General features: G+C 58.6%; 1 protein-coding gene across 4 annotated transcripts in view; it reads left to right on the top strand.

The window, feature by feature from the left end:
- NFIX (nuclear factor I X) overlaps nt 3,318-22,868 on the top strand; it is a 98,176-nt gene continuing 78,625 nt past the window's right edge. For all 4 annotated transcript variants that reach the window (XM_018051247.1, XM_018051244.1, XM_018051245.1 and 1 more), the window contains exon 1: nt 3,318-3,505. In XM_018051247.1, the coding sequence (XP_017906736.1) occupies nt 3,479-3,505 (27 nt within the window). In that variant the 5' untranslated portion in view covers nt 3,318-3,478. The remainder of the gene's footprint in view (nt 3,506-22,868) is intronic.

The following is a 22,868-nucleotide window of genomic DNA, read 5'->3' as shown; positions in this document are numbered from 1 at the left end:
CTGGTGGCTCAGATGGTAAAGAATCTGCTTGCAATGTGGGAGACCTGGGTTTGATACCTGGGTAGGGAAGATACCCTGGAGAAGGGAAAGGCTACACACTCCAGTATCCTTGCCTGGAGAATCCCGTGGACAGAGGAGCCTGGCAGGCTACAGCCCATGGGGTGCCAAAGAGTCAGACATGACTGAGTGACTAACACTTTCGCACTACAAGGAGGCCCCCCTGGCTGTTATAGCTTCGAGTTATATTAAAGATCCCAGACACTCCCAAACCCTTCAACCATTTCTTCCCCCACCCCCAAACCTTTCTCACCGCCTTCCACCAGCGCAGAGGCCCACACTACTCTGGTGTCCCCTTCACTCAGGCCCCGGTAATTCCCCAAATCTATTCTCTGCTCCTCCCCTAAGTAATCTAAGTCCCACCTCAAACCCCTCCTGGACCTACAGATCCCTAGCTCCTTCTCCTAGCCAGTCCCAGCCTCTCTTGGGCCTCCTCAAAGGCCCCCAGACCCGTCCCCGCCCCCACCATTTCCTGCTCTCCTCCCCTCCCCCGCTCCCCACCCCTTGGCCTATCCCCCACATCCTTTCCTGAGCCTCCAGGCCCCCGGCCCCCGGGATCCCCAAATCCCCTTTCTGCCCCTCCCCCCAGCCTCGCAGAGCCCCCAGGCCCTCCCGCAACTTCTCTTCCATCCCCCATGTGGCCCCGCCCCTTCTCCTTGGCTCCCGACCCCGCCTCCGGTGCCTCCTCCCCCACGCCCTCCTGCTGCAGCGGTGGCGGCGGCGGCGAGGCAGCAGCGGCAGCCCTGAAACTTTAAACGGTGTTAAAAGTTTCTGTTTACGAGAAGCCCTTGAATTTTTAAGGACGTATCGATTCCCTCTGCCACGGCCTTGCATCGGCGGCGGCTGCGATGCTGAGCGGGAAGGCCGGGTCAGATGGGTGGGACCCTGGGATATAGCCCCCCAAGAACGGCAGTGACAGACACACAAGTAACCAGGCACATCCTCAGGCGCACGGAGACCTCCCCCGCCCCACGCGTCGCGCGCACACACACCTAGTCACACACACCAACACAGCCTGATACACACAGCCCCACTCTCTGAAAAGACCCAGAGCTCTGGCTGTGCAACACTCACAGGCACCTGTGTACACAGCACTGGTACACACAGATCTTCATCACCGCCCCAGATCCACAGGGACCCCGCAGAGAGAAACACATTTCTAGGGACACCCATTCACTCTATCTGCCACACAGCTCCCGATTACAGACAGACTGACTGGGTACCCATGCTCTGGGACACATAGAGAGACCCACATCCATACCACACACAAACTTGTTACGTTCACTGACACTTTCTGATAGAAAGAGGCTCAGAGTTGGTGCACATACTGGGGTCAGCTCAAAACACACACACGGTGGCACCCTCATCACCAGCACTGCCTGTCAAAGAGCAGACCCCCCATATACCTGACTCCAGCTAGAATGTCAGCGCACTCAACGCAGGCTCTTTTGTCTTGCTCCTTACTGTGTCCCCAGCACTAGGCACAGAGCCTGGCAGACACTCACCTCTGACTCATAGACACCCCCAGGACACAGCCAGACCCGCATTGCTGCTTCACCACACTGGTGCATTCAGAGACTCCTGGATAGACATACACTGACCTGCCATCTCCTTTCCCCCCAGAGGACAGCCAGACCCACCCAGAGTCCTGAGAGACAACCCTGGCCACCTTGCCTCAATGATGCAATGTGACTGGGAACATATGCCTTCAGGTATATGTTGACCCCACACGGACACACACACACACACACCTGGGCATCGACATGCTTCCAGCAGACAATGCATAGCTGAGAATTGCCACAGCTTCTTGGCCCAGGAGGGTGAGAAGGTGCTGGCAGCAGGAGGGAGCTTTGTCTGGGCAGGAGCTGCCTGGGGGCTGCAGGCACTGCCTCCCCGCCCACCCTGGGGGTCATTCAAGGGCTGCCTCTGCCCCCATGCCAGGATCCCCAGTACCAACCTTCCCCCCATTCCTCTCTGATCCGGAAATGGGGGATCAGGGGCCTGCACGAGGGGAATGGAGCCTCACCAGGGGTGTGAGTACTGTACCTGAGGCCTCCATGTCCATTTCTGTCCCTGATGGTTGGGACATGTGACCCTTGGAAGATTTGTGTATGTACATGAGCAGGTTTAAGGACGTGTGTGTGTGTGAGGGGAGGGGTCTGTGTGTCTGTGTGTGATACCTGTGTGCAGCTGGGCATCAGGGGTATGGTGTGTGTGTCTGTGTGTCGCTGTGACTGCCACTGTCACTTTGTATCAGTGCTTTCCCTGTGTTTGGCATGTATGTCCTGGTGTCTGATGGTGTGTCTTTGTGTGACAATGTGTTAGTATACCTTCATAACTGCCAAGATGGTTTTTTGGCGCACCTTTGTGTGTGTGTGTTGCAGGGGCATTTTGGGTGTCTGTGTATAGCAGTTGTGTGTCCGGAGTGTGTGAGGATGTGGTTGTATGATCATGCCAGTGTCACCAGGATGAACCTGTATGCGTCAACCTGCACCGATGTGTGTCTTGGTGGTATCAGTGTGTGTCCATTGAGGTCGTATTGGAGTGTGTCCCCCTGTACTGGGGAGTCTAAACATGATTTGCTGTTGAAATGCATGTGTGTGGGCATCATCGCGTGATGGTGGGCCCTGTGTGCATGTCTGCGTGCATCGTGGGTTGCTTTCCGAGTCTTGCGTATGTGTGAGCCTGTGTGTCAGTGCATGTGTGTGGATTGTGTGTCTATGCTGCGTGTGTAGGTGTCTGCGTGTGCTTTGTCGGAATGTGGAACGTGCGGCAATGAGTTCTGTACGTGACATGTATGGAGAGGTCCGAGCCTCACTGCGTGTCAGCGTGTGTCTGCTTTGGAACGCCGGCCAGCACGTGTCGGGGTGGCCGCGTCGGTGTGCGCCCCCGCTCGCGCGTGTCTGCGTGTGTGTGTGTGCATGCGTGCGTGCATGTGTGTGTGTATGTGTGTGCGCGCCGGCCCTCGCTCCCCCGCCCTGCCCGCCCCTCCCCGCGCCCCTCCTCCCGCCCGCGCCGCCCGCCCGCTCCCTCTCCCCGGAGTGCGCCGCTTCCAAACTTTGTCTAAACTTTCACTTTCACAGCGCGGCGGCGGCGGCGGCGGCGGCGGCGGCGGCGGCGGGCGAGGGTGACCGGCCGAGCGGCGGCGGCATGGAGTAGACGCGCGGCGGCGGCGGCGGCGGCGGACGCGAGAGGCAGCGGCGAGCGCGGCGGCGGCGGCGGCCCCGGAGCCGGCGGGGCCGAGCCTGCGAGCGGCGAGCGCGGAGCGGCGCCGGGCCGAGCGCGGGGCCGCGGGCCGGGCGGGCGCAGCGCGGCGGAGGCCGGAGGAGCCGAGCCGGAGCCGGAGCCCGAGCGCGGCCGCCGCCTGCCGGGCCTCCCCTCGCCGCGGCCGGCCGCCGCGCTCCCGCCCGGGCGTCCAGCTATGTACTCCCCGTACTGCCTCACCCAGGTACCGGCCGCCGCCCCCGCGCGACCCGGGAGGGGAGCGGGCGCAGGAGGCCGGCCGGCGGCGCGGGCGGGAGGGCGGAGGGGGAGCTCGGCGGCTGGGGGGAGTGAGCCCGCGGGTGGCCGAGGGGTGCAAGCCGGGCGACGGGGAGTCCGGGCACGCGTCCGGACGCCCCGGTGCGCGTGCGACCCTGGCCCAGGGGCAGACTCCTATTGGGGTTCCGGGGGTGGCTGGCTGCGTGCGTGGCGCTGCCCCTGGAGCGCGGAGCCGGAGTGCGTGTGTGTGAGTGTGTGTGTATGTGTGTGTGCGCGCGCGCGCGCTCGACTGGGGTGCAGTGGGCAGCGGGACTCCCGCCGACCTGTGGGCGACTGTGGCGTGCACCCGGACAGCGTGGCCGCTGGCAGTGTTTGCGGGGTGACAGAGTAGCAGGGGGTGGTCCGCAGGGCGCCTTGCGGGGAGTGGGGCTGGCGGCGTTCCCTAGGGCGGGCGCAGCGGTTCCGCAGGGTGGCAGCGGCCGGCATGCGTGGCGATGGCCCCTGCGTGCTGCCGGGGTGCCCGGGGCGGGCCGAGCGGCCCGGGCGTCTCCCCAAAGTCTTTGTTCAGGCCTCACATGGGAGCGGGGCTAAGAAAATGGCGGGGCTCCCAAATTTCTGTGGGGCAGGGGAGGGGAAGGAGGGACGGGCCGACTGCCAGCCCAGGCCGCGCCTCTTCGCCGACCCTGGACGCCGCAGTCGCGCCCCCCCACCCCGAAAAAAAAAAAAAAAAAACAACTTTCCTTAGCGCAAACTTTCCGGCCCCAGCGACCCCGGCTGGCTGCGGCGCCGCGGACCAGGCAGGTCTGGGGAATCCCGTCCCGCTGCCTGGAGGCGGGAGGGGCGGGAAGGAGTCGCGGACAACTGCCGATCGTGCTGCGGCCACGCCGTCGAGTCAGCCGCGGGCGCTGTGCCGACCTTGGCGCGCTGCGAGAGCGCGTCCCGCCTCCAGCGAAGTTCCCAGCACCGCGCTCGGTGCAGGGCGAAAGAGGCCGGGGGGGATGTCTGCCCTGCCACCCCACCTTCCCTGGAGGTGGCTTCAGGCTCTGAGAGGGCATAGAAGATACCCAGAGCCCCACAGCGGCCCTTGTAGCACTGTCTCCTGGGCCATACTATGGCTGGCAACCCAGACTCCGCAGAGGGACACCTGGGGGCCGCCTAGCTCTGCCTGCCAGCAGAGCCTACGTTTGTGGGGAGGGGGCATCTCTAGGCCAAGTCTGGGGTCCTAATTGTCCCCTCTGCCGACCTGAGCCTTGCCAGCTGTGTGCCAAGTGTGCCCAGGCTGGGGAATGGGAATCCACGTGAATATGGCTGCAATGCGGGTGTGGTTTGTGGCAAGGGGCTAGAGGGTATGTCAGGGGTTTGTGCCAGCCCCCTCCCAACAAACAGAATGCTTGTATCCACAGATGCGTGTGTGTGGTGTGTGAGTGTCAGTCTCAGGGTCTGCGTGTGGCCTTGTGGATCAGGCATGGGCAGCCCTGCATGGTATGGACATGTGTGTGTCCAGGAGCGAGGGTTTTCCTGTACACAAGCAGGTGTGAGTACATGTTAGTGAGGTGCATATGCACACGTGTGTCACAGTGTGTATGCAGGTGTGAGCAAGCACTCTGGCCTTGATGGCAGTGTGGGGGGCCCCCACACCCACCATCAGTCAGGGTGGCCCCTCTGACTGGCGGGCCACCCCATCTTAGGCCCCCCGCACAACGACCTCTATACACCTAGCTGGGTGTGAGCTATGGCTGGCCAGTGTGGCTGGTATTTGGGGCCTAGTGGAATCAAGACCTCATGCTTGAGCGGCCCTTGGCCCACTAGCCGCCTGCTTAGCTCCCAGGCCTACCCTCCTCCTTGGCCTGGGTGAGAAATTGGCTCCTCAGACATCACAGCACCCTGGGAAAGAAAATACCAGCTGGCCCACTGGTGACAAGATGAGGAAGGGCTGGGGTAGCCCCCAGACTCAGGGCAATGGCCAGGCCTTGGCTCTCTGACACCCCAGAAGGGAGCAAGGGGTCAGCTCTGTGTGGCAGGCCTGAGTGTGGCAGGGTGTCTGGGGAGAGAAGGGGGCATGTGCTTGCTGGATTGCGCTCCTCAGCTCTGGGCAGGCAGCTGCTGTTGACTGGTCAGCGGAGTCCAGCCTGCCCCTCCTGCCAGTCACATTTCTGGGAGCTAGTCTCTGTTTTTATAAATCGTTCTGCTTCCCTAGTTTGCTCTGCCAGTCTCGTCTTTTCCTGTATCTCTGTCTTTCTCTGCCCCTTTTCCGTCTCTCTCACTGTCCTATATCTGTGACTGTCCCTGTCTTTCCCTGTCTCTCTCTGATTCTGGCCCCATCTCTGCTCTATCCTCCCCCTCGAGTCTCGGACTCTGTCTCTCCCTGGCCTCGTTGTGTGTGTGTGTGTCTTTTTTTTTTTTTTTTTCCAAACCAGAATTGGCTTCGATTTTAAAGTCAATAAATGATTGAGCAGGAACGAGCTTGGAGCAGCGGGGCCCTGGCGGGGAAAGGCACTGTGGGCGAGGGGGAAGGGCGGACGTGATGGTGCGGGGGGGAAAAATCTCCTGGTGGAAAAAGGAAATCCAGGGTGGCTGGGTGGGTGCTTGCTGGGGCTGTTTGAGCCACTGCAGCCACGGGCCTGAGTCCTTTGTTGAGGGGAATGGGGTAGATGGCAGGCCCCTCCACTCCTAACAAATAGAGCTGCACACTGGATGTGCACACACAGATACACCACCGCTGCCGCCAAGATGAGGACACGAACGACGCATTTGTGCTGACGTCCAGACACACGGCCATGGACGGACGAACTTATGGACACAGAAAAAGGTGGACCTGTGTTCTCTCCCCACCAGCACACACACACATACACACCAACACACACGGACCCGTTGGTATAGGACACGTGTCTCTACATAAACTCACGGAGACACAGCAATACTGGCCAGACACCTTCAGATACAGGCTGACTCAAGTGTGTGTTCACCCTTACACTTGCTCACACAGACCTGACACAAGACACACACCTTGACACAGACATGAGGCTGTTGGCTTACCCGGGTGGGTACACAGACACACATGTTCACCAACATTGCCTGCCACGCGGCCGCAGGAGCAGCAGAATGTTCATGTACCCTTATTTCCACACAACCACATACACGCTCCCTCAAGGGACGGTGATGGGCTGGGGCCTCCCTAATGTCCCCTTGCTCTCTCCCTGGGTCTCTGTGGCTACCTCTCTGTCCCTGTGAAGCTTCTCCTCCCCATCCTGATGCCAACATGAGAGCCCCTTGTTATGGCAAATTTTTTCTCTGGCTCTGGCCCTGCCTGCTCAGTGCCCATTGCTGGGGGTGGGGGTTGGGGCGGGAGGCAAGCGTGGTGACCAGCTGGGACAGAGTATACCATGCTTGGGGCTAGGTTGAGCTCAGATAGACAGAGTTCAGAGCTGAGGGCTCTGCTGGGTTAACACAGAGGGGACTGGAGCCAGGGGTCCCTGGCCCAGTCCAAAAGGTCTTATGTGACCTCAAGGGCTCCCAGGTGGAGCCATGGAAGCAGAGGTTGAGTGTGAGACTTTGCCAGAGATAGCTCAGGGTTTGAGCTCCGGCTCTGCATCTTCTAATCCTGTGACTGGAAGCACAGGATTTTCTTGGTCTGTGAAATTGGCAGTAAAAAAAATAATTAAAAATATTTCAATGGGTAATAATGATATTGATTTCTCATGCTAAGATTAGGCTCAGGGCTGCGCCTAGCATCTAGCGTGTGCTCAAGGAAAGGAATGATGTGTCGTTTTGGTTATCACTGTTAGGCCAGCCGCAGGCCCTCCTAGCTGAGGGCAGGCCACTCCAGAAGGATGGAGGGCAGGGTCAAGCACCTCCCAATCACAGAAATCCAAGTGGACTGCCTGGAGGAAGGAGGAAGCAAAAGAAGAGTTGGGAAGGAAATAGGCCATCTCATGGCCCACCTGTTTTTCCTCAGGTGGGATACTGGAGGCCAAGTAGGCGGCGCGAGGTAGGGGGGCTGTGAGCGGGCAGGGCAGGGGGGCGTGCTGGGGGGATGGATGGCAGGGGTTCAAGACAGGGAGAGGTGATAGTGGGGGTGAGGGAGGGGACAGAGAGAGAGCCAAGACCTGGGCTGCCCTGTGGGAACCATGGCATTCGTGGGGGGCTTCAGTTGCCCCTGGTCCTTTCCCTGACTTTGACCAAGCTGGCTTTGAGGCTAGGCTCTGAGGCCTTGGGCCAGAGTATGCAAGGGTGTATACACATGAGTCTTCAGATGTGAGTGGGTCAAAAAACCTACGAATCTTGGTGGGTCCTGGTGTTGACATCCTTGTGGCTCCAGAGTCATTTCTGTGTCTGCATCAGGGCATATCGTCACCTGGGCCCATCATGGGGATGGGATGCCTGTGCGGGACCCTATGAGGGCACTTGACAGGGTCCAGTAGGCATTGCGGGTATGGGCAGGGGACGGGCGTGCAGCTGTGGCCGGCAGCAAAGGCTCCCTGGTGGTCAGTGTCGAACCACTGGCTTCCATTTCCAGCCCCCTGGGAGCCTGGCCTTTCTGGTCCTCTTGGTTCCTGTCCTGTGCTCTTGAAGTGCAGGCGCAGGGGGCCGCCCGGGGGAGGGTCTCACAGTTTCCTCCAGCTGGACCGAGAGGCTGAGGAGGCCTGGATGTCGGTGCTTCCCTCCAGCACAGCGCTGAGGAGGGGGGGCTTGTCCCTCCTCGCGGTGGGGGGAGGGGAGAGAATGCAGTCTGTGCTTTCCTACCCCTAAACCCCTGGATGTGGAGGTGAAGGGACCAGGTAGGGGGACACCCCTGAGCAGCTCCCCGGATTCTTCCGGATTCGCGTGTGCGTTCGTCGGCATGGCGAGCCGTGGAGGACCGTTTCCCGGAAGGTGGCTCTGCATGTCTGTGTGGCTCCCTTTCCGAGTGCCCCTGTGTCTCAGAGGGCGTGTCAGTGGATGCTGCCTGCTGTCTCTGAGGGTCATCCCCAGCTCCGTCTCTGTGCATTGAGGTGACACCAGGGTGGGGGGGTGTCACCATGGGTGTCAGGATGCCCGATGTGGTCTTTGTGTCACAGCGCCGCTATGGGTACGTCACTAAACGAATCATCGATCGAAGCCTCCTGTGTCTGGCCGTCATGACGAGTGGTGTATCAATGTGTCTCACTGTGTGGGGCGGCCTGTCTGTGTCCACCTGTGTTGGCATACCCGTTTCCCTGTGTGGGCCGACAGGTATCACCTTCATGGCACTGTGTGTCCTGGGTTTGTCCCAGTGACCATCGATTGGTGTTTCTCCACTGGGACCCCTCTCCGTGGCCTCCCCTGGCCTCTCGGCACCTTGCGAAGGGCCCACTATGGCGACCAATCTAGCGGCTGGGAGTGGGCCGGCCTCTCCGAGGCTTCCCCTGAGGTCTGGCGGCCGTGGTGGCCCTGCTGTGGGCCCCACCCTTGCCCCTGGCCCGGCATGGACAGAAGCCCGTTGTGTGGTGAGGTGCGGGTGTATGTTTGGGCCGCCCACAGGCCTCGCTCTGTCTGCCCGGCGCACATTGATCTTGGCTTCTGCCCGTGTCCGTCTTGGCCTGGCCAGCTGGGGTGTCCGGCTGTCTCCATGGGCCTGAGCCCACTGCCCCCAGGGCCAGGTCGGCCCCGGGTCCCCCACCCCCACACCGCCCTGCTGACCCTCGGAGGCTCTGAGAGCATGGTTTGGAGACTGAAGCCCCCTCCCTGATTTCCCCTGCCCCCTCTCTTTCCTCCCTCTCTCGTCCCCTCCTCCCGCTCCCTCTCTCCCTCTCTCTCCTCCTGCCAAACGCATCTTGGCTCTGTCTGAATATCTCTCCTCCTCGATTTTTGGCTCCAGCTCTGGGCGCGTTCACTAAAAGAAGGGCTAGCTCCCCCCTTCCCCGCCCCCCTTCCTTGCCGCCTCCCCCCAACTCCAGAGGAGCCCCTCTGAGGGCGGGAGTGGCCGCGTGCAGGGGCCTGGGCCCCCAAGCGGGCTGGGCTAAAGGGGGCACAGGCCCAGCGGGCGAGGGGGCTGGGTGGACTGGGCCTGGCAGCCTGAGCGAGCAGTGGCTGGGGTGACTTTGCTGCCTGGTTGGGTGGGCGGGCGGGTGGGGAGGGGTCGGGGGCACGGAGCTGGGGTGTCTGGCTTCTGGTGGGGCTGGCAGGCCTCTGCGAGGCGCAGCTGTGCCCAGAACTCCGAGCTGCATTTGCCATCACTACCGATGTGGCTGCGCCAGCCGGGGAGGGGGAGGCGGGTGGCGGGCACTGCGGCGCTCCATAGCCAATCGGAAGCCGGGGTTGCACTGGGGAGCTCTCCCCCCACTGGGCCCCACCCTGAGCAGAGACTGGGGGTGGTGGCCAGCAGCAGGCAGGGGGCAGTGCCACCACCATCACCCAGAACCCGGCCCCCTCAGTTGGAAGCTCCGTGCCAGCCTTCCTGGCACATATCAGGCAAAGGCGGGGGTCTGTCCCCACCTGAATCTGCAGGAGCAGAGCTGGAGGAAGCGGCAACCTGGAGGAGCACCCCACCCTTTTGGCCCTAGGAAGCAGCTTTCTGTCCGGGGCAGCCAGGAGCTGGGGGTGGGGTAGGGGGTGAGTGCCTAATCATCCGAGATGGTCCATCCAAATATCGGCTTCAGTTGAATCATCTTGGGGGTTTATTCTGGGTCCGTCTCCCACAAAGTTGCACACGGTCACTGGCACACAGGCACAAAGAATCACGTCGTCACACAGGCATGGCACACAGGAGCACACAGACACCGGGGTTCCCATACAGAGGGGCTCGCTTCACACACAGACACTTAGAGATGCCCCCGCCACACCAAACACAGTGACTCGGGCTCCGTGCACAGGGTCACGTGCGTGGGTGCTGACTCTGGGGCACCCATGGTATACAGTGAGACACCATGAGACACAGGCACCGCCACCACCCAACAGCACACAGCCCCACAGACATGTGGTGAAAAGTGCATGGCACACACACACAGTGACACTCTCAGACACATGGTGAGACACACACACCTTGCGATGCTTGGAAACATCTGGTTGTCACACTTAGAGGAGAGTTTGCCTCTGGCATCTAGTGGGTGGAAGCCAAGGAGGCGCCCAGCACCCGCAGGACACAGAAGTGACCCCAACCACAAATAATGATCCAGCCCTCGTGTCAACCGTTGGGCTGAAGTGGAAAAACTTGGCTCTAGTATATTGTTAGACACACGCAGTCACACACACCTGAGCCCGGCTAGCCCCTGACACCCACTGAGTGCGTGTATGCACACACACAAATACACCCGGATAAGAGTCTGGCTAGCACAGTGTCTCACACTGTCTTGCTCACCAGGACCCAGGTATTGTCAACAAATGCATACCTCCCCCCACCTCACGGACACACAAGCCTGGGCACAAAAGGTGGGGCATGTACACAATCCCATGCTGCTCCAGCACACGGGGATGAGGGTCACACCTACACACCCATTCACACCTGGGCCACACTTGGCCCTGCTTGAAAATGGAGCCTCAGAGGTGAGACCTGCCCTCCTTGTACCTTCCCTTCTACCTGCCTGCCCTGCTCCCAGCTGTTTTTAAGTGGCAGATCCAACCACCCCAAGATGGAACTGCCTTTAAGTGGCAGTTCCATCCTCTCCTGATGGAACGGAGAGCTCTGAGTCCCAGTGCTGGTTTGTAGATGCCTGGGGGATACTCCTACGAGGCCACATGCCCGCCTCTGCCCACAACACCCCTGCCTCTGGGCCCCCGTTTCACAGTCTTGCTTCTGGCAGCCACTGAGACAGTCCAGGATGGAGGCGAGGCTGACCCCTGAGGCTCTGGTTCTCCATGCGGCTGTCTCATTAATCCTCTGGCCGTTGACTCCTCATTTCTGACTCTGGAGAAAGCAGAAGAAAGGTGGCTGATGGAGTCCTACAGGAAGAAAACCTTTCAGAGGATAATAAGTGGATGAGTGTTTGTCCTCAGAATCGTAGCAATGGCTAAAGTGTGCTGAATGCGCGCTGTGTCTTGACCTGACCTATGTGCCTCCCTGGCTTGTCTCCCTGAATCCTTCCACACGAGGTGGACATGGTAAGGGTTAGCTGTGCCCATGTGTGTCTCTGACAGTATGTTAGACCGGGTTGCTCCACTTCGGCACTGTTGGCCTTGGGGACGTTTGGACATTATTAGGAGAGTGGGACCTCTGAGCCAATTTCCTGGGTATGAATCCTGGCTTTGTTACTCAGTAGCTGTGTGACCTTGGGCAAGTTGTTCAACTTCTCTGGGCCTCAGTTTCCTCTCATAGGGTTGTGGGAAGGATCAGAGGAGTTGGTTTATCCCAAGTGCTTTAAAACAGTACTTGATGTGAAGGAAGTGCTTGATTCGATAGATGAAAAACAGATTCTGAGAAGACGTGTCCTGTATCAGGGCCAAGGGCTAGAAGGTGGAAGAGCCTCGCTCTCTTCTCTGATCACCCCTATCCTAAATCTTACTGATGGGAGAAAAAGCTAGCTTATTTTCTGGCCTTTATGAAATTTCAGAGTGGCCCTCTCGGCCCCCATTCAAAGTGTGTCCTAGCTGTTGATGTTGACCCTGAACCCTAGTTATGGCTCTGACCTTCAGCTCTTCTTCTGTCCCAGGGCTCAGAATGAGAGTGGACGGTCATCCCACCCTCTCTGCACACCCATCGGCCAGGCTTATCCTCACCTTTCTGGCAGGGCCCAACGCCCTCTCCCACACCTTGCCGGGCACCTTGCCGGGCACCTCGCTGGAGCCCTTGTGCTGGGGGTGCAGCCGGGGGCCTGTGCATTCCTTCCACAAATATTTGCTAAGCACCTCCTGGGTGCCAGCCCTGTTCTAGGCCCCGGGGGCTCGGCAAGGAGCAAAATCAGTGGAGGTGCCAGCCCCGGTGGGAGGGTAGACTGTGAACCCGATAAACAAGGGAGTGTCCAGTATTTGAGACTGCGATAGGTGTTATGGGGGAACGAGAGCAGGTAGGGCCCTCGGAAGTGCTGGACAGCTATGGTTTTTAGCAGAGGTGGTCTGGCGGCCTCGTGGCTCAGTGTTGACTTTCAGTTTGGTTGCTCTGCCATGGCTCAAGTGCGGCCTACCAGGGCCTTTGCCCTCTCCACGGGGCGGTGCGGAGGTCAGGGGTACGTGACTTGGTCTGGTTGCCTGCACCATCCGCCTGGAACGCACAGCCTCTTGTTGCTGCTGTCTGAGGTCATCCGTTATCCGTACTTGTGGATGCTGGCCTAAGACCCGGGGACTAGATGGCTGGGGCCTCTTCTCTATAAAAACTGGGACTCGATGGGCACTGGGTGCTCTCAACTGGGCTGCTCTGAGCTGGGGGGTGGGGCTGGGGCAGCTGGTGGCCTGGAGTGGCACTTCCACCTGGGCCCCTCGATTTAGCTCCCTCGGGGCGGGTCCAGTTTATTTTTACCCAGCCTGTCTCCCTGGCAGTGCCAGGCTGCGCCATCTTTGTAGGGTCTTGGGGATCTGCCCATGGTTTGAGGGGACCCAGCTTTGTCTGCTGGACCCCCAATTCCCACCGCTGGACCCCCATTTCCCTCCACCCCCAAAGCTCCAGGTGTGAGGGCTCTGGACTGGAGCTGGTGGGGTCGGCACTGCTGGCTGGCAACCCTTGTGCCCAGCCTGGTGGCATTTGGTTTGGCGTCCTGCCTGCCCGCCACCCCCACCCCATGCCCGGGCAGAGCCGAGCGGCTGCTGCTGCCAGTCTCCATTTCGAAGTTGAGGTGGGGGTGGGGGAACGCTGGGCACCTTCTGGGCCCCCTGCCCGCCGCGTGCCACCTGGGGCTTGTTCCCCATGCCCGCTCTGTGGAAGGGCCCAGCCTGCTTTTCCCACTGCCCCTTTGCATCCCAGAGCTCAGAGAGGATGCCTGCCTGGCTTCCATCTTCCCTGCTTGCTTCCTCCCTCTCTCGCCTGCTTGCCTGTAATGGCTCACCATTTTTGGCATCTCCTCCCCCTCCCCCTCCCATAGGCGCCAACCTCACTTCCAAACCTGCCGTTGCTGGCTCTCTGGCCTCTGCTGCCTGGGGCTGGGGACCTTGGGAGAGAGGGTTTGGGCGGCCAAGCATATGGGCTCAAGGAGGGCTTTATGGGTGCTTGTGTATGTGCACCTGGAGGAGGAAACATGCTTCAAGCCAGCTCATGCAAGCAGCCTCGAGGTTGGCAGAGCTGGGCTGCAGAAAGAGGGTGACGGAGAAGTGCAGACACTCCCACCTCTGAACTGACCCTAGGGCCTGGTGTCAGCCTCTGGGACCCAGGGAGACCAGGCGGGCATTTCTCTCCAAGCCCAGGGTCTGGACAGAAATGGGAAAAGCCAGGCTTCGTTTGGAGGGTGCTCCCACCCCTCCTCTGCCAAGCCTACCCCCTCCCACCCTGGGCTTGAAGATTTCTGTTCCCCTTCCCCAGAGCTGGGGTGGGGGAAACCAAGCCCCACGCTAGGCACTTGTGCCCACAGAGGGACAAGGGCCTTAGGAGGAACCGGTTTACTGCCCCCCCCCCCAAGCCTGGTGCCCGCCTCTCTCGGCACTAAACAAAGTTTGCTAAGTAACTTCAAATGTTATTTGAGGACGGCCTGGCCTCAGCCCAAGGCGGCCCTGTGGAAACTTGTTTTTCGCTGCCGAGGCTGCAAGTATCAAAGACACACTTTCGGGGGGGCGGGGTGGGGTGGGGGGGTGCTTCGACACTTCTCCCCTCTCTCTGGCAGGGGCTGGTCCTGAACGGACACACAGACACAAGAGGCCTACGATAGCAGAGGGACACACACATCATGCTGTGGCTTGTGACACCAGACACGTGACAGCCGAGGATCATAGCACTCCCCAGAACATACACCCAGCGCACACATACAGACACACCGAGGGGGGCAGGGTGGGGTTTGGAGGGTACTGCCCCCAACCCACAGGCCCTGGGGTTTTTCCAGCTGGTGAGGTTTTTCCATACTGGGGAAGTGCATGACACAAAGCCTGGAGTTCTGATTTCTCAGGTCTCCTGGCTGTGAGTGGGTACTCAGATGGGTCCCCTCCCCTTTCTCAGCCTCAGTTTCTCCAAGTGTAGAAGGAGGCGCTGGGCCCCAGGGAGGGGTGTAAGAAGCAGAATCCCACACGGATTAGAAGAGTGACTCGGTTGAAATCAGTAAAGGGAGCAGTGAGTCCCTTAAAAGTGGGGTCTGAGCACAGGGCCTGGGGTACAAGCTATGCTTGTAGGTGTCAGCTGGCATTTCCAAAAACCTGATGGGTGTCCACCCTGACTGGAGGCCCAGACCTCAAGCAGCTCTAGGTTCGCCAGTTCCTAGGGAAGTCTCTGTTTTTCTCATCTTCTTCCTCCATTTCTCTCTTGGCTTTTCTTGGTCTTTCCCTAAATCCCTCCTTCTCTGGGTCTCCACCAGCCCTCCCCAGGCCTGGAGCTCAGGGAAATTGTGGAAAACAGGCTCAGGGTAATTGTGGAAAACAGGCTCAGGGTGTGTGTCCCTCACCAAAGCCAGCCGGGCCTGGGATCCTCTATGCCCTGAGGTTCCTGATGACCTTCCTGGGGTGGAGACGGGTGTCTGAGCTGACACAATGTGTCCCCCTGGGGAGGGGTGGGCTCCATCATAGGGTCACCTCCCAAGGTTTGTAAGCAAGTGGGATCCCTCTGAACAATAGAAAGGGCAAGGTGGACAGGACACTGGACTGACCTGCCCCCAGGCCCTGAGAATCTCCTCATCTGTCAGCCAGACCCTCACTGAGGTAGGTTTATGGGGGTCCCCTGGTCCCAGCCCCACACACCACTTCATCTCCACTCACAGTCGGTACGCGCAACACCCCGCCACCCGCAGTCTGTCGCGCAGTGACAGCCTGTCACAGGCACTGCCGCACACCGGCACAATCTGTCGTCCACGCACAGTCTCACACACAACCTGTCACACACACGCACACACACACAGCGGCACAGTCACACACACAGCCAGCCTCACGCGATCACACCAAGCGTCACAGCTTGTCACAGCCATAGACTTCACAATAAAAATAACAGCTAGCAACTCCAGAGCAATTATGCCTGGGCAGCGGGTGGGTGGGTGCACGTGACCTCCTGTAACCTTCCCAGCGGGAGGCAGGTATGAGTAACCTGTTTTACAGATGAGGAAACAGAGGCCAGAAGGTTAAGTGCCAAGGTCATGAGGCTAGAAGTGGGATGGCAGGAAGTACTCAGCAAGGCCCCCAGGGGCAAGCAAGACTTAAAAGATCACCCTGCTTTTCAACCCAGTCCTATGCAACTGACATTCCTCCTTCTGACCCTCCCCATGGGAGTTCCCTTCCCATTCCCCAGATAGGGAAAACTGAGGTTCTAAGCAACCCAGGCAAAAAACAAGGGAAGGGGCCTCCCGGTTCCTTGCTTAAAAGGGCTCAAACGGTCTGCTCTCAGACCCTGAGGATATGCGAACCATGCCCAAACGTCACTTTGCTGCTTGTGGCCCGTGGTGGCTGCAGCCTGCAGAGCCTTTGGCTGGGGCCAGGGTTCTGGAAGGCAGAGAGGTGGCTGCAAAACTGTCTCCATCCACAGTGAGGGGTGGGAGTGGCGGGGGTGGGAGTGGCAGCCTTAGGCTTCCAGGCAAGTCCCTCGGCCCCAGCCATGCCCAGGAGACCTGGGCTGCCCTGCACCCTTACTCCCCAGGGCCCTCCGCATTCCAGTGCGCTTCCTCCTCCTCCTCCTCTGCAGCCCTCTTTCCCTTGCTTTCCCCTTCTTTGTTCCACCCCGTCCGCTCCCCGGGGCTTCCCCCATTAGAGCAGCCACGGCCAAAACCAACACCGCTCCAACGACATCCCGCTGAGACCCGCCGGGCGGCGGCGGGCCCTGCCCCCTGGCCCGCTTAGGGGCCAAATCCTGGCTCAGCGTGGCGGCGACGGCGGCCCCGGCGCACGTGTCGGCTCTTAGGGCAAGCACATGCGCACACCCGGCTCAGCGGCCCCGACGGGGCGCCTGGGTGGGCGCACTCCCGGGTCTGCGGACACTCGGGCGCGCGCACGCACGTAAGCAAGCTTTCTCACAGAAGCTCAGACCCGAGTGGCCAACGTTCCCTAGCCTGGCGCCGGCGGCCGGGATCCCAGGCACTGCCTGCTCTGCGCATACGCAGGCCCCACACCCCATTGGGACTGCTGGAAGCACACCTTCCATAAATATATACCCTTGCCCAACATCAGATGGGGGGCTGGCACATATACATATACACAGACGCGCGCGCGCACGCACACACACATCACGCACTTGCACTCCTGCTTGTAGCCTGAGCGGTGTTCAGAGCGCGAGTACTGCCCTGCGCCGGCACTGGGGGTCCCGAGCTTAGGTGGGTAGATGAGCCTGCAGGAACTGCTGGTGCCCACGCACACGCCAACAGGCCCACGCGGGCACGCACCTCTCTCTCAGTCTGCACACGCGTGTATTTCACGTGAGCTGCACACCTGCCAGGCCGCCCAGGGCACCTGGCTGCAAAGCCGCATTCAGGCTTGGAGGGGAGGGGACTGGGACCCGGAGGCCTAGTTCCCACCGCTTCCATTTCTCTTGGAACACCCGCCTCCCCAAATGTCCCTGGGGCTCAGGTGAGACGCCCCAGAACGGGCGCCCAGTGGCGCCCCTGCATGTGCTATATTTATATTGGAAATTTGTACCTTTATATATATATTTCTTACAAGTAAGAACCTCCCCCCCATTCCGCTCCATGTTTGTACTTGGGTTTTACCATCCCTATTCGGCTTCTTCCCAAACATGCAAAAAACACACGCACACACACATTTCTCCTTGCAGGGGCCGTGGGGTGAGGCGGGAGTTGCCCCCCACCCCAATTGTGGACGCCCGTCGTTTTTAAAGGCTAGGGACCCCCCTTCCCGCGAAAGGCCGAGCTACATCACTGAATCCCTCAGCCCTACCCGAAACACAATTGCGGGGGTGGGTGCTGGCGGCGAGACATTGCTTTTTGGTGTGTTTGCTGTTGCTGCTTAAATTAATCCTGAGTGACGGCCCGCAATTCCTCTCCACAAAGAGGCCATTTAACGCCCCCACCCCCCGCCCGGCATCTCGGGCGAAACTTCCATGTGCGCCCCCCCCCCGCCCCTGAGTCCAGCTTGGCAGCTCAGGCCGCGCGCTACCAGCCCTCCTGGACTTCCCCTCAGGTGCGCCCGGGGGCTTGGAGGCGGGTTCCCTGCGCGCACTTTGGACCTCAGGAGCGAGTGTGGGTGGGTTTTGGAGGGATGGGAGAAGTCTTAAAATAGAAGCGCAGGGCTGAACGGAGGTGGGGGAGGGTGTCCCAGGACTCCTTAGACAGCCCCACTGCTCAACCAAAGCGCTCCGGATGCTCCGGGCCCGGTGGAAGAAAGATCGTCTTCCGTGCCTTCTCCCAAGCGCCCGGAAGAGAGGATCCAGGCGGTCCCTCACGTCGCCTCGAAGCCCCCTAGTCCGCTTGTATATCTGTGGAAACTCCGGCGGAGACGCACCGCCGGTGCCTCTGTGTTAGCCCCAGGGTATGCCCCTAGCCAGGCTCCTGCCGCCAACAGCTTCTTTCATTGTCGCCTCCCTGGTATTCCTTCTCGTGTGACAGGTCCCCGACCCGTTTCAAATGGCTCACGCTTGGATAGGGGGAACATAGGTGGGTGTGGGTGGTGGGGAGGCCTGCCCTGAGCTCAGGCAAGGGGAGGGCCGGGTGTTTTCCGTGCGCGGAACTTGGGTGCTGACTGTCGTTGTCACTTGCGTGGGCCGCACACCATAGGGTAGAAGGGCGCGCACAGCCCTCGATGGTGCGGGCAGCCGGGACACTTGGAGGGCCGTGAGCAAAGTCGGTGTGCGCGTGCGCCGGGCGAAAAGGCGGGAAGCGGTGTCCTAAAGCCCCGGATTCGGAAAGCGCCTGTGGCACAAGGTTGGGTCGCTCCCGCGGCGGAATCGCTCGGAACGAGCGCTGAGTGAGGAGTGAGAGGGCCGCTGTCCCCGCGGGCAGGCGAGGGGAGCCCGGGAACGGGTGTGAAGGGAAAATGGCAATAGGCGAGGCTTTGGGCGTTTGCCTCGCAGCCGAAGCCCCAGAATGACGCCGACTAGACTCTGAGGGGGGCTGTGGCATCCTTCGGACGCAGGCGCGACACCCTCTCGCCCGGGGCGCGGCCCAACCTTCCCCGCGGCCCAGCAGAAGGGGACCCGGCGCGGGCGTCGAGGGCCGGCCTGGTTCTCATTCTGGGACTTTAGCCATTTGCAGCACCGGAGGCCTGCGCCAGAAGGGGCTCAGATGGCGGCGTCCCTTCCCCGGACGCGCGGGGTGGGGCTCGGGGCCGCAGTGGCCTCTGCCCGTCCTCCCGTGGCCTCTCGACATCCAACGGGCGATAATGCGCGAGAGGGCTTTGCAAAGAATGCGAAATTCATGATTCCTGCTCTTTGGCCGCTCGAAGGACGTTTAGAGCTTAGGTGCCCCGGAATCCGAGGGCAACTTTGGGGCGTCAGTATGGAGAGAACCCTTGTGCTCGCCTCAGCCGCCAGACCCTAAGCCTCGGGACGAGCCTCCCCATCTCTCCTTAAGTCGCCTCTTTTTGTGTGTGAATAAGGGCGGGGGAAATTTAGCAGGGGAGCATTTTTGTTTGTTTCAAGGGTTGGCTGGGTTTGGGGGCGTTTGGCCTCCGGCGAACACAGGGAAGAAATGTGACTAAGTGGCAGAAAATGCGCTTTCCCTTTCCCTCTTTCCCGCCCTCAGGCCGCGGGAGTTGCGCAGCTTCTAAGAACCTTTACACAAAATTTCCCCTCCAGATCTACTCTGATCCGCCCCGCCTTCCCTGGGCCCTGACTTCTTGAATTTGGGGCGCTAAGGCCTCTCTACCCATTGCTACCAGCCATTTTGCAGCACTTCTGGGCAGGCCAGGGGGGAGAAGAGGAAAAGTGGAGAAAGAACACGTGCGCCGAGTGGGCCCCGACTTAACCTGTTGGAGGGGGAGGCTAATGTCCGGTAGGCATCTCCCTAGTGAAAGCCTCCCCCCGCCCCGCCACCCCACCCCCACCCCGCCAAGCTCTAGCAGCCCCCGGCATTCAGAGAAAGCGCTCCGATCCGCCTCTCGGAAGCCAGTCATAAACCCGACTTCTCATCACCCGAATTACTTAAGGGCGCTTTGATGGTGTTAGGTCCTTTTCCTTTTCCACGTGCAGATGACTCAGCCCTCTCCAGCTGTGACTGGGGAGGTGACCCGGGGCAGCGGTTGACACTGTGCTCCGTACTCTTGACCCAGAGGTGCCCCATCCCCGCCGCATCCACTTCCCCAAGCTTCCAGACCACACTTAGCTCCCCTTTCCTCTCTTTTTATTTTTCGGGTCATATTTTCTCTCTTCTCTAAAAATATTATTTTCAAAATTGTAAAGGAGTTTTTGTACTTTTTTTTTCTTAACGTGAGACAGAGGCTGGATAATGGAAACAGGCATTTACAAAAAGCTGGGGGGTGGGGGGGATATATATGCCGGCAGTCGGTGGAGCTCAAGCCTCGCCTGTTTGGCGACTGAGCTTTTCGGTCGCCGGTTCCCTGGTTAGAACCGGCGTGGGGCACCTGGGATGTCTGCCGCTGAAAAGGCGCTGGAGAAATGCGAGGAATGATTATGATTTTAATAAAATTGTCTCTCATTTAGGAGCGCGCTTCTGCACTGCCTCTGTCGTCGGAGCCCGGGTTTGCCACGGCAAAGTCTGTAATCAGAGAAAAATACCAGCTTTGTTGAGGGTTAGAATATATCATTGGCTAATGTGTGTGGTTTTTTTTTTTTTAATAATGCTAAGCATTGGAATAATTAAAGAGTGAGAAATAACTCGTCTCTCCTCTCCCCTCAGCATTGTCTTATTTAAGGGTGGAAGGCGCACTTTTAGGCAAAGCTGGTTAGTTTTAATGCAGGCTTTTTTTTTTTCCTCAACTGCCTTCCCTCCGCTCTGGTCTGATTCGCAAATCCCCAAACTGGCACAAGCCGGGAAACTTGCTTCTGCCGCCGTTCTTCTCCCGGAGTTGGAGCCTCCCTTTCCTTTTTCCCCCTCTTCAGAGACAACCCTCTCCTCGTCCCTCCCCCGCCTCTGAGCCCTGACCCACTGCCTGGTTTTCGCTAGAGCGATTTAAAAAAGAAAGGAAGAAAGGAGCCGGGCTCTGGTACCCCCGTGCCAGCCGAGGGCGTGTTTCCCTGGCCGCTGGCTGGTGGGAGAGTCAAACCCGGTGGCTGTCGGGTGTAGGGTCTCAGATGCAGAATCTTGCCCTGCAACTCCCCTCTCCCCCCCCCCCCAAAAAAAACAAGTAATCAAATATTTCTAAAGATTGTAGGCTCATAGAGCTCAGATCCCTTGTCATATTTTAAATGAAGCAGAACAGTTCTTTCCAACCTCATATGCAATAGGAAGAGAAAATTCAGTCCTCGAGAGCTTGCCTTGGCAGCCCTATGCCCTTAGTAGAGGGGAGAGCTGCCTGCTTGGGCTGAGCCTGGCGTCCAGCCCCACCATGGTGCTGCTAACCACAGGGCCTAGATTTGGGGCAGGAGTGCAGGGTCCAGGGCAGTGGTGGGAACAGCCTGGGGAGATATGAGAATAGAAAGAAGAAGCTCTTCATAAGGATTTCAGAGGTTTGCTCCAGGCTCCTCAGAGAGGAAGCTGCTGCCTTGGTCATTCCCCCAGGTGTAGGGGAAGGACGGGCTTGAAAGGAAAAGAGGCTTCCGCCAAGCCATGCTCCGGGAGGACACAGCTGCCACGAGAAAGGAAAGGTGAAAGTGGGCAAGAAATTGGGGGTAGGGGCTTTTACAATGGCTTTGAGTTGCAGAGGGAGTTATTTATTTATTTATTTATTTACCTCAGGTGTTTTCAATTAAATGTGTTCCTCTTTTATTTTCCTTGTTATTCGGTGCTTAGACTTTTCAGCAATCCCTTGCATTCTTTTTTTTTTTTTTTTTACATAAGCAGAAACTTTTTTCCCCCTCGGAGAGATATTGTGGGAGGTATTTTGCCTTCAGTGCTTTCTCTTTCCTGCTTTTTTTAAAATTTAATTTTAAAATTATAAAGTAAATTTAGTGCGAGTGAAAGTGACGGGGGAGCCAGCTGGGGCTGAATTCAGGGAAGGTGGAGGCAGCTGCAGCAGAGTTGGGCCTCCCGGCGCCACCCCAGGACCCCCTCACACTGTAGGCCCCCTTCTGCCGACGCCACCCCGTTCCTCTCCCTGGGAGGCTCCTCTGGACAGGGATGAGGAGAGTCTGTCCTGATAGATGCTCATTCACTCTTCAGGAACCCCTGACTCTGCAGAGCCACGTTTCTTTTACGACCCACGCATACCAGGGGCCCCCAGTTCCTACCTGCTTACTCCCCCTCAGTCACTGTGGCTATTCTGTTGAGTTGAGCTTGGTGGGCCCTGTATGTCTCCCACATTTGACCTGCTAGTCTGCTAACCCCACTGTGCAGTTGGTTGCCCTACTGAAGGGATCAGAGTAGGGCAGGCACAGAAAGAGACAGACAGACAGACTAAGGTGTAGATAACCTTCTGCAGCAGTGAAGATTCAAAAGGCTTCTTTACACTATGAATTTTTATGGTCACATGAGTAGTGCACTCAGCTCTGTAACACACGTGTATACTTTGGTGCTCAAATTTGAGGCTACCGGTGTGGGCAGGATCTATTTCTAATACATATGAATTATGAGAACACTGGAGTTGAAAAACTGAAGGCCCCTTGAGCGGTACTGAAAATGTTCTACTTCTTAATCTGGGTGGGGGTATACAGGTGTGTTCACTTTGTGAAAACACATTGAGTGGAAGCCTTAGAACTATGTGCTTTCTCTCTATGTGTCACACTTAAGTTTAAAAGTTTGTTGTATTTTTTTAAAGGAAGGTACAGCCTCAAAAGTGAAGGCCCGAGGGTTACAAAATAATAATAACTATTATTTAAATAACAATGCTCTCCAGCCTGTTTTGCTCAGGTCTCCCCACTAAGGAATGGTGGGAGGTCTTGTAAAAATCAGTGGGCTGATAAATAACACTCTCAGGCATGTGGCCCACGGAGACTTCCTGACCCATCCACGTGTGCACTGCGCCTGGAAACTGTTTGCAGACTTAGGTTTAGCTGTGGGATTTTAACATCTCAGGACCAAAGGATAAAAAGTGGTAAGGAAGATGTTCCATGCCAATTACATTTTGCTGTCAGCATCTGGAAAGCAAAATTGCAGCTGTTCCCCCTCCCCATTACCACCTTGTCTTTTTTTTTTTTTTCTGCACACTTAAAGTTTTTGTTCTTATGCCATCCGTACTTCGGTTTTCTGCACTGTTAAAACATTTTCACGGCTCTGATGAAATCGAGTTGCTGGGCTTGGGCTTTAAAAAAAATATATATATAT

This window comes from Capra hircus, chromosome 7 (assembly GCF_001704415.2).
Source record: "Capra hircus breed San Clemente chromosome 7, ASM170441v1, whole genome shotgun sequence".
NCBI classification, from domain to species: Eukaryota; Metazoa; Chordata; class Mammalia; order Artiodactyla; family Bovidae; genus Capra; species Capra hircus.
Note: the sequence above shows the minus strand (reverse complement) of the source record. Positions and strands in the feature narration are given on the sequence as shown.